Source organism: Mya arenaria, chromosome 14 (assembly GCF_026914265.1).
Source record: "Mya arenaria isolate MELC-2E11 chromosome 14, ASM2691426v1".
Taxonomy (NCBI): Eukaryota; Metazoa; Mollusca; class Bivalvia; order Myida; family Myidae; genus Mya; species Mya arenaria.
Window position 1 is genome coordinate 17,453,939 of NC_069135.1, and position 13,742 is coordinate 17,467,680.

Below are 13,742 nucleotides of genomic sequence, written 5' to 3' on the forward strand. Positions count from 1 at the left end.
CCGGTCGGGGACAACGGATCTACTTCAAGAAAATGCACCATTGTATGCGGTACTACATAAACGAGGAAACCACCGTCTAATACGGCGTACTTACCACCAACACTTCTCACATTTCAAGTGCGGGAAATGATATTGTCTGTCTAGCATTTCGAAAAAATATTTTGTCGTAGGTACATAATAAGCACGTGCTCGATGAATTGCTCCGAGCTTATTCGTTGTTCAAGCTTCGCTTTGGCTTATGTTATATGGCCATATTTTCTCATAAGTATGTTTACTTTATAAACTGTTTAATATTTCGATACCACAGTAAAATAAGGTAAATGCATCAACGATTGTATGTATGTCATTTTCATACCACAGTGAAAAAAGTAATGAGGGAGTTTGACGGTGGTGAGACCGGGCTTTAAACGCCCATTTCTTGAGAATTACGTAGGCAAGAAACATTGTTGTTTTTTCATTTTCTTTCTCTTCAAGGATAACGCTTTACTTATACGATAAAAAAGTAAATCCTATTAATGCAGCCTTTCTCATGACCCGCCCTTATAGTGTACTTGTCACGCCAACTAAACATTCTGATATTCAATTGTGCACGTACAGTATTTATTGCATAGAACATTAGATTTACATTACGTGCATAAAACTCATATAATGTGGATAACGTTACCACGATATACATGTTAATTTCCATCTAAACTGAATAGTATACGTCGTTTTAAAATGTTCGCGGTATCAAACCCTTGGTCATTGTGTTCCACTGATAAATTGTCATTGGTCGTTCGATTTTTCGTCAGGAGTCAGAGACGGGGTAAAGTTCTACGCGAACGTTCCCGTCGTCATCGACCGATTCAATCTGAATCGAAGGCAGCATGATCCCCGGCTCCGGCTTAAGTAGAGTGGTCTGAGTTGAACTGACGTTTGGAACAAGTTCCGTATCCACGTCCGCCAGGCGGGATGAAATCTCGTAATCTGATTGCCGCCGGCGGCGGTAATACAACAATCCAATGATGAAAACACAAAGCGCACTAACGGTCACTATGAATGCCAGTGACATATAGTAATAGCGCGTTGCTTGCTCGGGGTTGATCGTGTTCCTCCTCGGGGCAATGGCCGACCTGACGGTGGGCCCGAGCGTGTAGTTCCCACCCTCATCTCGCTGCAGCGTCGTCTCAATGTTGTTTAAGTGAGTTTCATGTTCACCATTGCCGCTCATCGTCACGGCTTCATTTCACACAAGGTAAACACCGTACACTACACGTTTAACGACATGTGTTTTAAACACCGTACACATGAGCTGTAAACACCGTACACATGAGCTGTAAAGACCGTACACTACACGTTTAACGACATGAGTTGTAAACACCATACACTAAACGTTTAACGGCGTGATTTGTAAACACCCTACACTGTACGTTTAACGGCACGAGCTGTAATCACCATACACTACACGTTTAACGGCAAGAGTTTTAAACACAGTACACTACACGTTTAAAACAATGAGTTGTAAACACCGTACACTACAAGTTTAACGGCATGAGTTGTAAACTCAATAAAACTATTTCAGTAAATCAAATACATGTCCATTGGTATCACGCATTCTATCAGCCCAGCATGGTTATTTCATGCTTATTCTCTGTAAAGTATAAACCATTTACTGATAACGATTTCAATTAATTTTCAACACGCTTTGATTGTTCACTTCAGAATGATATTTGCACATCTAGCTTGTGTTCCTTCGCTTTACAAATTTCTGGTATTGAATTCATTCTTTGCCTGCCTGCCTTTACAAGTCTTCGGATATTCGCTGTTTCTAACTTCAAGCATTCCTTTTTATCTTAATGCCTTTAGATAATAATACAAAACATTAGCAGAGAAAAAAACAATTTCACCTCAAACAGGTGGCATTCCACGTGGAAACGTGTGAAACAAAGTTTGAATAAGAATTCTTGAAGTTCCACTGGTTACTAGTAATATCCAATCCTCTAGATCTAAGGTGAATCCTGATTACAGAAAGTATTCTCTTATACCGTTCTAAAATATTTCCAATCACCAGTTGCAAAGAACTTCAAACAGTTTTGTACAAGCTTGATTCCCGTGCATTGTTTGCTATTCATTACCTCAAGATACTTCCAGTGTGTTCATTAACATTTATTGTCTTTCGGATAGCGCAATTAAACTGGCTCGATGGTTGCCTTATTGTTTTGAGCTTGCATGAAATCCCCGGACAATTTGGTAACACAAAATAATCACTTTAGCGTCAGTCTTCCGTATTGTCGTCACAAAAAGACAATCTTGGTAAAATCAAAATGTAAACGTGTGTTTCACACTCCGTAACCCAGTGAAATGAAAAGTTGCACCAGTGGTGCAATTTTCGCGGAATCGATAGAAAATCCATTTCTGGAAATCGAATGAAGTGTTTGAATAAGACTTTGTATGTATGCTTTTCATGATATTTACAGACAGGGAATCTTCGAAACAAGTCAGGGAAGAACTATATAATATGATAAATAGATATGTCTATAACTGAACTCAAGTATTGAGACGTTAATGGCGATGGGTCATAGCCATTAATACATACATACGATCGAATGTTATGACTTTCAATGTCACTTCTACCAATGGAAGCTTGTTCATGTCAGCGTGACATTTGGAAAGAGCCCACTTTCATTGACATAAACGACTTTATTGTATTTATAACTTTTTCATGTCTGTGGACACTATTTGCATTGAGTGCGTAAACTTTGAACCTACAAAGAGCGATTTTCAGAGCACTCTGAACAAGTTTATCGCATATGGTATCCATCTTTAGAAAAGCATGTAGAAATTTGGATGTGTTGCCATTAACATTAAAATGTAAAAGCAGAAATGCCCAGAAGAAAAGAAGTTTCACTGGCATTAACATGTAGGTATTTACATTAACATGTATTGATAGGAAACATTAAAAGACCAGTTTTAGCGACTTTTATTTGCAAAGTACTTCGTTGCCATCAAAAACATTCACTTTGGAAACGACCAAAAAACGAAATTCATTGGGATTGACAACAACCGCTCAAAACACCAAACATCATTCATTTCTACCACTGTGGTTCATTACTTTCGTTTAAGAATACACAAAGACAGACGGGTTTTATGTACACGCTTCATAAGAAAATGAGTTTCATTTGCATGACATTAAATACTACCTCATTCACTTAGTATTTCTACAAATAAGATACAAAACACGTGTTTTTCTGTATTTGTTGTACGTGTGTGTACAAGGAATAAAGGGCAAATGCAAACATCGGTTTCCAATACATGCAGGCAATATGAGCATGAGTATACAAGCAAAAACAAAACAAAACATGGAAGTGATATCATCTTCTACAAGTACGAATTCTTTAGGTGCGAAATAGGAATTGAAGTAAGAGGGGACGCAGCTTAGGAAAACAAACCTTTTGACACTTGCCCCTCTTGCAGAACCGAAAGTGGCTGGAATGGTAGCTATAACAATGAGTTGGCGCAAGTTTTAAAATGTTTGTTTTTTTTGTTAACCTCATTGATTTGATTTCGTATTATTTAACTGAAGAAAGAAATGCATGACTTATGATACAGATATCCCATCTTTACTTTAAAAGCAAAAACGATTTTAAGTGCTTATATGACAAACAAAGGTCACAGGCTCTCGCGGGCTATCACACCAAGTTGCGTGTGGACGCACATTCAAAACTCAGACCATTGATATAGTTTTCTGACCTCCAGCTGGTGAAGAATCAAAATAGTCTCCAAACTGAGCTTTCTTTATTTTAATATATGACCTAAGTTTCAATAAAATATTTCAGTCTGGGCAAGCTATGTCGACCAGGTATGATATGCGCGCTCAAATCATTTTGCTTCTACTTTTGCCTTGACCATGACTGGTGAAGCCTCTGTATGGACTCCATAACTTATCTTTACAAGTAGAACAGATGACCAGCATTGGATAAAGAATATTTCGGCGGCGTAAACGCTTTGTCTAGACATTGACCTGTTCATTAGATCATGTTTTAACCATTTGATCACAATTTAATCCTTATCCTGTAGTTAATTGAGACAAGTACGGTCACAAAATATGTAACTAACTAGTTCAGTTTAATCGTATTTTATTGTAAATAATAAACACACGTGGTATACATATATTCGACAAACAATATTATTGTACAATTGGGTTGGGCCAAAAGTCATGACAACATTAGAAAATGGCCCTCCCCGAAATGTGTCAGACTATCGTTAGAATTGAAATTATAATGTCTATATGCATGTGAATATATAAGTAACTTATAATGGTTCTATATTTAAAGTTCGAATAAATACGAGATTGTTTTAAGAAATAAGTAAGCGAGAGAGAGAGAGAGAGAGAGAGAGAGAGAGAGAGAGAGAGAGAAAGATAGGAAAGAGAAATGGTATCTGAAACGAATCCGTTGTCGCCAAGTCCACTTTGACTAAACCTACAAGTGTTTAGTAGACAGGCATCCTACTGAACTTCAGTTGTCTTAAATCTTTTAGATGCAACAATATATGTATGTACTCTTTGAAAAATATATGAATTCTGTTCGTCACTTAAATTACTGTAGCCGTGTAGTAATTTATAGACACTCAGTGGGTGATATTGCCTAGAAGGAATAACTGACGCCTTTGTGTAATAAAACGACTACATTTAAAAAGAAAGTGTTCAGCATCTTCGATTTCATACCACAAACACAGTTAAGAGACGTTGCGATATGATTATTGTAAAGATCAGAATTTAAGTTGCTGCAGTTGTTACGCATTCGAGCATGATGGACTGAAGCGGATCTTTCGCCTTCGATATAAAATGTAGGGAACAGTATACATAGATTCCATTTAACCTTTAAACGCGGGCAATGATACTGCATTTTTAATTGAGTTGTCAAGATCGTTCCACATCCTCAATGCGGATGGAAGTATAGACTGTGCATAAATTTGAGTTCTTCTAGGTAATGTTTGAAAGTTATCAGAGTTTCGTAAATAGTACGTGTTGTTACTAAAAGCTTGCACACTTGGAGGAAATAATTGTTCGAGATAAGGTGGTAACATGTTGTGTTTGTATTTATATACTAATGTCAGCTTTTGAATTGTTCTTCTATCCGTAAGGGACACCCAGCCAATTTCTTTTAGTAGATTGATTATTGATGCGGATCGTGTAAGACCGGTAACTACGCGAGCAGCCTCATATTGAATTTTGTCTAGTGTATCTTTTTCGAATTGGGCAAATTATCCCATAGAAGTGATCCGTATTCTAGATGCGGACGGAGATATGATAGGTATATGTGGTTAAGTGTTTTTCTGTGTAGTTTGAATTTCATCATTTTCATTGTTCCAAGAATTTTTGATGCTGTTGCGATGATATTAGTGATATGTTGGTGCCAAGACCCATCGTTACTGAGTGTTAAGCCGAGATGCTTGTGGTGATCAACAAACTGAACGATGGTGTTATCGAAAAGAAGTTTTGGACTAACTAACTAGTAAACACTAGACCTTCTATAGTGACACTGACCTTGGCCGGCAAGGTTTAATTAAGCAAACATTCTGAAACCTTGATGCGGTGACACAAGGTTCATTGAAATATTCAATGACTGTAGAAGGTATTAGGAACAGAACAGAACATGCCACAACAGAGCAGAACATTGTTTAAAGACTTGTACCAGCTACGTCGTCTTTGTAACAACATATACAAACACAAACATGGTCAATAAACAGGTAAATATAAAACAGTAGTATATGAATATAAGTAACATAATTAAATAAGTTGAGGATTAACAGGCAAAAAATGTTTTGAAAGTATCCTTATAAGGCAGATTCGATCTGTTTATTGTGACTTTGACTCGACGAGGCTCCATATTGGCTGTAACTCGTTACACGAGGAGAACATGTGACCAACGTTTTATAAAAAAGCGGTCAGGAAACATTCTTGGACGAGCAATGCTTCAAGGAACTCTTTTAATTAGTTACTCAATTCCAGGAGAATCGAATACGTGCATCTTTTAAAATGTAGGAAAATCTCATCTAGATTAGAAACGACTTATAGGCATTGTCCCATCTATCACTCATAGACGACACATAGCCATTTGTTCTATTGATCGGGTACATGTTTTTGTGAAATCTCGAAAGCAATTTCAAGAACCTACATTTGTTCGGTTCCAAAACCAATTCGGTGTCAGAATGGGTCTTTTTCTTATGAAGTAAAACATTTCTGCATTCATCGATAAACTCAAGGAGACAAATATGCTGATGTGATATAGCATTTAAATAATTCATGTTTCATATTTTTCCATTAGTGGCGCCGACCAAAGATGATACATCAGATGTTAAGAGTAAAGCGACATCCATCCTGTGTGATATATGTGGACCATATAGGTCAAGTAGAACTTTGACATGTAGAACCATATCAAAACTTCGCTAAAATACATGTACCATTAAAACCGGTTTTGATCAGATTTTAAACTACTAGGAAAATGAGCACCTTGTAGGTGTCATGCACTCACGGACGGGTGTAGATTAATGAACTTCTCCCCTACATAAGCATAATCTTAATGTGAACATGCTGTAATGGTTGTAATGACTTTACCCCCGCTATGATGTCATTGAGATATCATGCCAAATCCGTTTATTATCACGCATGCCCTGGTAAATATTTGTCCGATCGCTAGCGAACTTTTTGACGTTGTCGTTTCAAGCGATTTTCCATAAATTGATTAAGACTCGCTATCTTAACGCCCAGCCTTCACTATCAAGATTTTTGCTTCGTTTCAGCTCTGAAAGGTCTCGGCCGTTTAAATCATGGAAAGTCTTGGCCGGTCGAGGACAAAGGATCTACGACTAGAAAATGCACCATTGTATGCGGTACTACATACACGTAGAAACCACCGTCTTATACGGCGTACTTACCACCAACACTTCTCACATTCCAAATGTGGAAAATGACATTGTATGTCTAGCATTTCGAAAAAAAAATATTTTGTCATAGTTACATAATAAGCACGTGCTCATGATCTGATCCGAGCTTATTCGTTCACCAAATTCGTTGTGTTGGCTTCGTTATGGCTTATGTTAAATAGCCATAGGTTATTTTGTCATAAGTATGTCTACTTTATAAGCCTTTAACAGCATTCTTGATGAAAAAATGAAATGCATTTCGATACCAAAGTAAAATAAGGTAATGAGGGGGTTTGACGGTAGTGAGGCCGGGCTTTAAACGCCTGTTTCTTGAGAAATACGAAGGCCAGAAACGTTTTTTTGATTTACTTTCTCTACAAGGCTTTAGCTTTAATAAAACGATAAGAAGTAAATGCTATTAATGCAGGCTTTCTCATGACCCGCCCTAATCTTGTACTTGTCACGCCAACTAAACATTCGGATATTCAATTTTGCACGTACAGTGTATGTATTGCATAGAACATTAAGTTTACATTACGTGCATAAAACTCATATGATATGGATAACGTTAGCACGATCTACATGTTAATTTCCATCTAAACTAAATAGTAAACGTCGTTTGAATATGTTCCCGGTATCAAGCCTTTGGTCATTGTGTTCCACTGATAATTTTTCATTGGTCGTTCGATTTTTCGTCAGGAGTCAGAGACGGGGTAAAGTTCTACGTGAACGTTCCCGTCGTCATCGACCGATTCAATCTGAATAGATGGTACCATGATCCCCGGCTCCGGCTTAAGTAAAGTGGTCTGAGTTGAACTGACGTTTGGAACCAGTTCCGCATCCACGTCCGCCAGGCGGGATGAAATATCATAATCTGATTGCCGCCGGCGGCGGTAATACAACAATCCAATGATGAAAACACAAACCGCACTAACGGTCACTATAAATGCCAGTGACATATAGTAATAGCGCGTTGCTTGCTCGGGATTGATTGTGTTCCTCTTCGGGCCAATGGCCGGCCTGACGGTGGGACCGAGCGTGTAGTTCCCACCCTCATCTCGCTGTAGCGTCGTCTCAATGTTGTTTAAATGAGTTTCATGTTCACCATTGCCGCTCATAGTCACGGCTTCATTTCAAATAAGGTAACACCGTACACTACACGTTTAATGGCATGAGTTGTAAACACCGTACACTACACGTTTAACGACATAAGTTGTAAACACCGTACACTACACGTTTAACGACATAAGTTGTAAACACCGTACACTACACGTTTAACGGCATGAGTTGTAAACACCGTACACTACACGTTTAACGACATGTGTTTTAAACACCGTACACTACACGTTTAACGGCATGAGTTGTAAATATCGTTCACTAAACGTTTAATGGCATGAGCTGTAAACACCGCACACTACACGTTTAACGGCATGAGCTGTAAACACCGCACACTACACGTTTAACGGCATGAGTTGTAAACACCGCACACTACACGTTTAACGGCATGAGTTGTAAACACTGCACACAACACGTTCAACGGCATGAGTTGTAAACACCGTACACTACACGTTTAACGGCATGATTTGTAAACCAAGTACACTATACGTGTAACGAAATGAGTTTTAAACTCAAAACAACTGTTTCAGTAAATCAAATTATTTTCCATTGGTAATACGCATTCTATCAGCCAAGCAAGGTTATTTCACGTTCATATTCTGTAAAGTATTACGTACAAACCATTTACTGATGCGATTTCAATAAACGTTCACCACGCTTTGATTTTTCACTTCAAAATGATATTTGCACATACAGCTTGTGTTCCTTCGCTTTACAAATTTCTGGTATTGAATTCATTCTTCGCCTGCCTGCCTTTACAAGTCTTCGGATATTCGCTGTTTCTAACTTCAAGCATTCCTTTTTTATCTTAATACCTATAGATAATAATGCAAAATATTAGCAGAGAAAAAAATCAATTTCACCTCAAACAGGTGGCATTGCACGTGGAACCGTGTGAACCAAAGTTTGAATAAGAATTCTTGAAGTTCCACGGGTTACTAGTAATATCCAATCCTCTAGATGTTAGGTGAATCCTGACTGCAGAAAGTATTCTCTTATAACGTTCTAAAATATTTCCAATCACCAGTTGCAAAAAATTCAGACAGTTTTGTACAAGCTTGATTCCCGTGCATTGTTTGCTATTCAATACCTCAGGACACTTCCAGTGTGTTCATAAACGCTTATTGTCTTTCGGATAGCGCAATCAACCTGGCTCGATGGTGGCCTGATTGTTTTGAGCTTGCGCGAAATCCCCGGACAATTTGCTCACACAAAAGAAACTTTTTAGCGTCAGTGGTCCATATTGTGGCCACAAAAAAGACAATCTTGGTAAAATCAAAATGTAAACGTGTGTTTCACACTCCCAGTGAAATGAAAAGTTGCACCAGTGGTGCAATTTTCGCGGAATCTATAGAAAATCCATTTATGGAAATCGAATGAAGTGTTTGAATAAGACTTTGTATGTATGCTATTCACAGACAGGGAATCTTCGATACAAGTCAGGGAAGAGCTATAATATGATAAATAGATATGTCTATAACTGAACTCAAGCACTGAGCCAGTAATGCCATTAATACATGCATACGATCAAATGTTTATGACCTTCTATGTCACTTCTATCAATGAAAGCTTGTTCATGTCAGCGTGACATTTGGAAAAAAACAAACAACTCCCATTGAAATAATCGGCTTTATTGTATTGACAATTTGCTCATGTCTGTAAACTCTGTTTGCATTGAGTGTAAAAATAAACTTTGAATCTACAAAAAAATGCAGAAATAGGGAGTCGTTGCCATTATAATTTAAATCTAAAAGCAGAAATACCCAGAAAGGATCGGCATTAACATTCATGTAAAGGCATTAACATGCATTGATAGCCGCAACAGTCAAGGACGAGTTTCAGCGACTTTTATTTGCAGCGAGTTTTCTTGCCATCAGAAACGTTTACTTCTGGAGCGACCAGAAAACGAATTTCGTTGAGAATGACTACAATCGCTCTGAACACCAGACATCATTTATTTCTACACCTGTGTTTCATTTGAGAATACACAAATACCAAAACACGTCTGTGTGTTTTTGTGTACATTCTGACGATATGCCAAGCGCAAGTTTCTCGAACCTCGAAAATATCGAGCCAAGCGGGAATATTTACGTTCAGTGTAATGAATTCGATCCTTAACATACAGTTACGGGTCAACAAGGAATTCGAGCCAAGCAAGCTCGAGTCAACGGGGTTTGACGGTATATGATGGGAGTCATACGACCCTTGATCAAACCAATAAACCTGAAATGTTTCAGTAATAAAACGAAAAATAAACCATACCTGAACTTGCCTTGAAAAAGAATTTCGATCCACAAATGATTCCAAGGAATCCAACTTTTATTTCTTTTGATCCCTTTAATTTTCCACTGAGATTTTGTAAGGAAGCAATAAGATAATCTAACAGACCTATTAGGAATATAAACTCCTTTTAAAATTAAGATCATTAATAAGGTTGAATATTATCAGTTGATAAATGAACATGAAAGAATGTGTTACATGTACAAATGTATTTAAATATCAGCTGTACATCTTTTGTAAGACATTGTATTACCCCTCACACTGACCAGTTCAAACATCAAATATGGCATCAGCATAGCCATGGGAACAATACTACTGTAAAATAGCATAGCAATGTTTTATTTTTAATGTACACTATGATGGCACAAGGAAATACATGAATGCATATAATTATTTAAGCAAGACCACAACAAAGCCATTCTTCGTTTCAATTAATCACACTACAGGCTTGTATAGTACATACCGGTATATTCCGGTACCTGATGCCAGAAGCCATTCAACGAAGTAAATTATCTTGTAATAACTGTTCTGGTTGCACATGGGTCCCGTGCAGTAAAGCAAAGGGCAATGTCATACATGTCCATGTAAAATGTCATTTTGTGCACGACCCATACATTTCTTTTTGATACTTTGAAGTTTTCTCACTTTCACATATCAGATCGTTTGTTTTTAGTCATTAAATAATTGTAAGAAAGGTCTTAATTAATATCAATTGATTAGACTCAGTAATTTTCAGTACAAATTCCTATGCTTTACCATGAATGATTTTGAGGACAAATAACATACATTTACAAGGAGGCAACTGCATTAAAGCAAAAAAGACAAATATACATGTACATGTAATTCCAAGGTATAGGCGACATGACTGTGCAGTGGATAAGACTAGGTGAGGTAACGTTCAAAACTAGCAGAAACAAATCTAGAGTCAGCACGCCAACGTTTATTTCTGAATTTAATTACAGGGTTAAGAACTATACATATACATTTTTTCTGTAATATCAATATTTGCCTGTTCTATAAAGTAAACAATGAGTTTATAAGAAACAGAAAGATACAAAAATAAACAATGTAGGCAATTGATTAAATTTTGTCAAACTTGTATACACACATTGACTTGAAAACATAGAGAGAATAGTAAATGTCAGTCCATACAATACATTGTAAACATCCTTTTCTCCTTAAAGCTTCTGCAGTGACCTAATACAACCCCATGCCAATGGGAGCTTAGCTCTGCTCAGTCACATGTCAGAGGTCGTGTGAGTAATCCACTGGATTAGTTTTTTTTATTTTATTGACATTTATAATCCCTTTATAGGTCAACTGAACCAACAAATGATAACCAGCATCATGTTAATTGCCTTGTTATTCATTTTGACATGGCTAAAATCGTTCAATCATATCAAAGCACTGAAAAAGCTAAACCCTTCAGTTCTGTTACACTGGCTTATCTATGTAGCTGAAGTCTGTACACTATCATCATCACGGTAATGACATGGGGTCAAATGTCTACGGCAGGTTTTATACACCTTCAACACAATATGTGCTTCTGTAGTGAATTAACACCAGAATGTCATGTCACTTCCAGTTTGTTGAATGGTAAGATCAGTCTTCCTGGGTCATCTATACCCCTTCCTGTGGCCCACGAACACTGGGCAGGTGGTGCTATCTCAGACATTGCCACTGTTAGCTATGTCCTCCTCATCCCTGGAAAACACACACTGACAGTATAGGTCACTAGTAGTGAAATGATTCATGAATCGAAGAACAAATGTAAATGATCATTTGATCAATAACTATTTTTTTTTCACTGTTGCATTATAAATGGTTGTAATTTGGTTTATACTGGGTTACTAAAGTATGACTGTGAAGACAGCTGAAAGCTGATATGAATCAGTCTGGAGTACATTTCCTGGGCAGAAAACAGGAATGCTCCCATGCTGGGGATTAAACCCAACACCTCTGAGAATGGACAAATACACCACTAAACCTTTCACACCACAAAACTGTGAGTTTGGTTAGTAGTCATCAAGCCGGACAAGTGGGCTTTCACAGGGAACTCTGGTTTCCCCCACAACACAAGACCACACTCTTGCACAACATCGAGCCAATGAGTGATTTATATAGGTTGCAATAGCTTATTTCACAATCGTTGTAAAATTAAATAAGTTTAAACTACACCACAAAACTATTAAAATAGGTTGAAATATCTTCAACCCAAGCAAAAATGGAACTCATAAAAATGGTTAAAAATATTTTACAGTTATGAATTGAGCAAGATGAAGTTTTATTAAGAAATAAATTGAATTGATGAAGTTAAAATAATTTTGCAAGGGGATACAACTGTTTACCCCTCGAACATGTGTCTGTAGAGCTCGGCTATGGTGCCCTTGTTCTCCTGTCGGCCTATAAACTCCTCATGGCGATTTGAGTGAACACTCTTAATCCGATTAGTCCACATGGACAACAGGTTTTGCTTGCCTGAAGAATAGAAACATATGCATCTGCAAATAAATGTGCTTTATGAATTGCATGTACACATAAATACCACTATATAATCTTATATGAGTTCTTTCAATGAATTTTAACCACACATTCTTAACTCCTTTCTATAATAATGCTGTGTCATTTTTAAAATAAACTATTCATTTAGCTAACACTTCCAACATTCTTCAACATTTTTCTTTGTTTCATCCCAAAGTTTTATTTACACATTACCAAAAGCCCTCCGTGTACCAACCTGCAGTTTTCACCAGGGGTTCTGTGAATCCGGGTCTCAGCCTCTTGAAGGGAGGTCCAGCATCGTCCACACTGATTTCTGGCTTGTTCATCTCCTTCTTCTCATGTTCTGTCATCTTCTGGAACCTGACACACAGACACAACACAATGTTTAGTACGTATAGATTTATTATCCTACCACAAAATAATTAACTGCTGCATGAACATTATTTAGATCGTGCCACATATTTTTATTTGCCTCTTGGATATTTTTTGAAATCAAAGATACCTAAATCCGTATATAGAATACTTACTTTTCAATATAAGCATTAATCTTTAATTTGTCAAAGACGATTATGAAATAACCCCTTACATGTCAATTATTCATGACCAATGTAGCAAACGTTTACCTTATTTACTGTAAACATTATTTTGTATTCCATCTACACGTACCATTTCATTCTAAGCCCACCTACTTGTCAAGGTCTTTCCATGCTGATTCTGCCTCACTGATCTCCTCCTTGGCCTGCCCGGACTTGTCAAGGCGACGTTTATCATCTGATGGTTTCTTGCACTCCAGGAGACACTCCAACACACGCTTGTGGTTTTCAGAGGTGCCGGCGTGGGCGGACACCAGTGTCTCCAACTCCTGCCACATCTGAGAGTACTGCTGCTCTCTTACAGGGGGAAATAGAAGGATTTGTGTCAAGCAAGAAACAGACATA

The 13,742-nt window shown here is 37.5% G+C and overlaps 1 protein-coding gene and 1 long non-coding RNA gene across 3 annotated transcripts in view; one reads left to right on the forward strand and one right to left on the reverse strand.

Moving 5' to 3' along the window:
* The first annotated feature begins 4,878 nt into the window (after positions 1–4,878).
* Positions 4,879–7,627, forward strand: LOC128218255 (uncharacterized). Its single transcript, XR_008258344.1, has 3 exons — positions 4,879–5,730; positions 6,309–6,387; positions 6,784–7,627. It is a non-coding gene; the product is annotated as an uncharacterized LOC128218255 (long non-coding RNA).
* A 3,600-nt stretch (positions 7,628–11,227) lies between these two features.
* LOC128217163 (integrator complex subunit 13-like) overlaps positions 11,228–13,742 on the reverse strand; it is a 64,942-nt gene continuing 62,427 nt past the window's right edge. For both annotated transcript variants that reach the window (XM_052924101.1, XM_052924099.1), the window contains exons 14-17: positions 13,494–13,694; positions 13,040–13,164; positions 12,651–12,780; positions 11,228–12,006 (exon numbers count right to left, since the gene is read on the reverse strand). In XM_052924101.1, the coding sequence (XP_052780061.1) occupies positions 11,970–12,006; positions 12,651–12,780; positions 13,040–13,164; positions 13,494–13,694 (493 nt within the window). In that variant the 3' untranslated portion in view covers positions 11,228–11,969. The remainder of the gene's footprint in view (positions 12,007–12,650; positions 12,781–13,039; positions 13,165–13,493; positions 13,695–13,742) is intronic.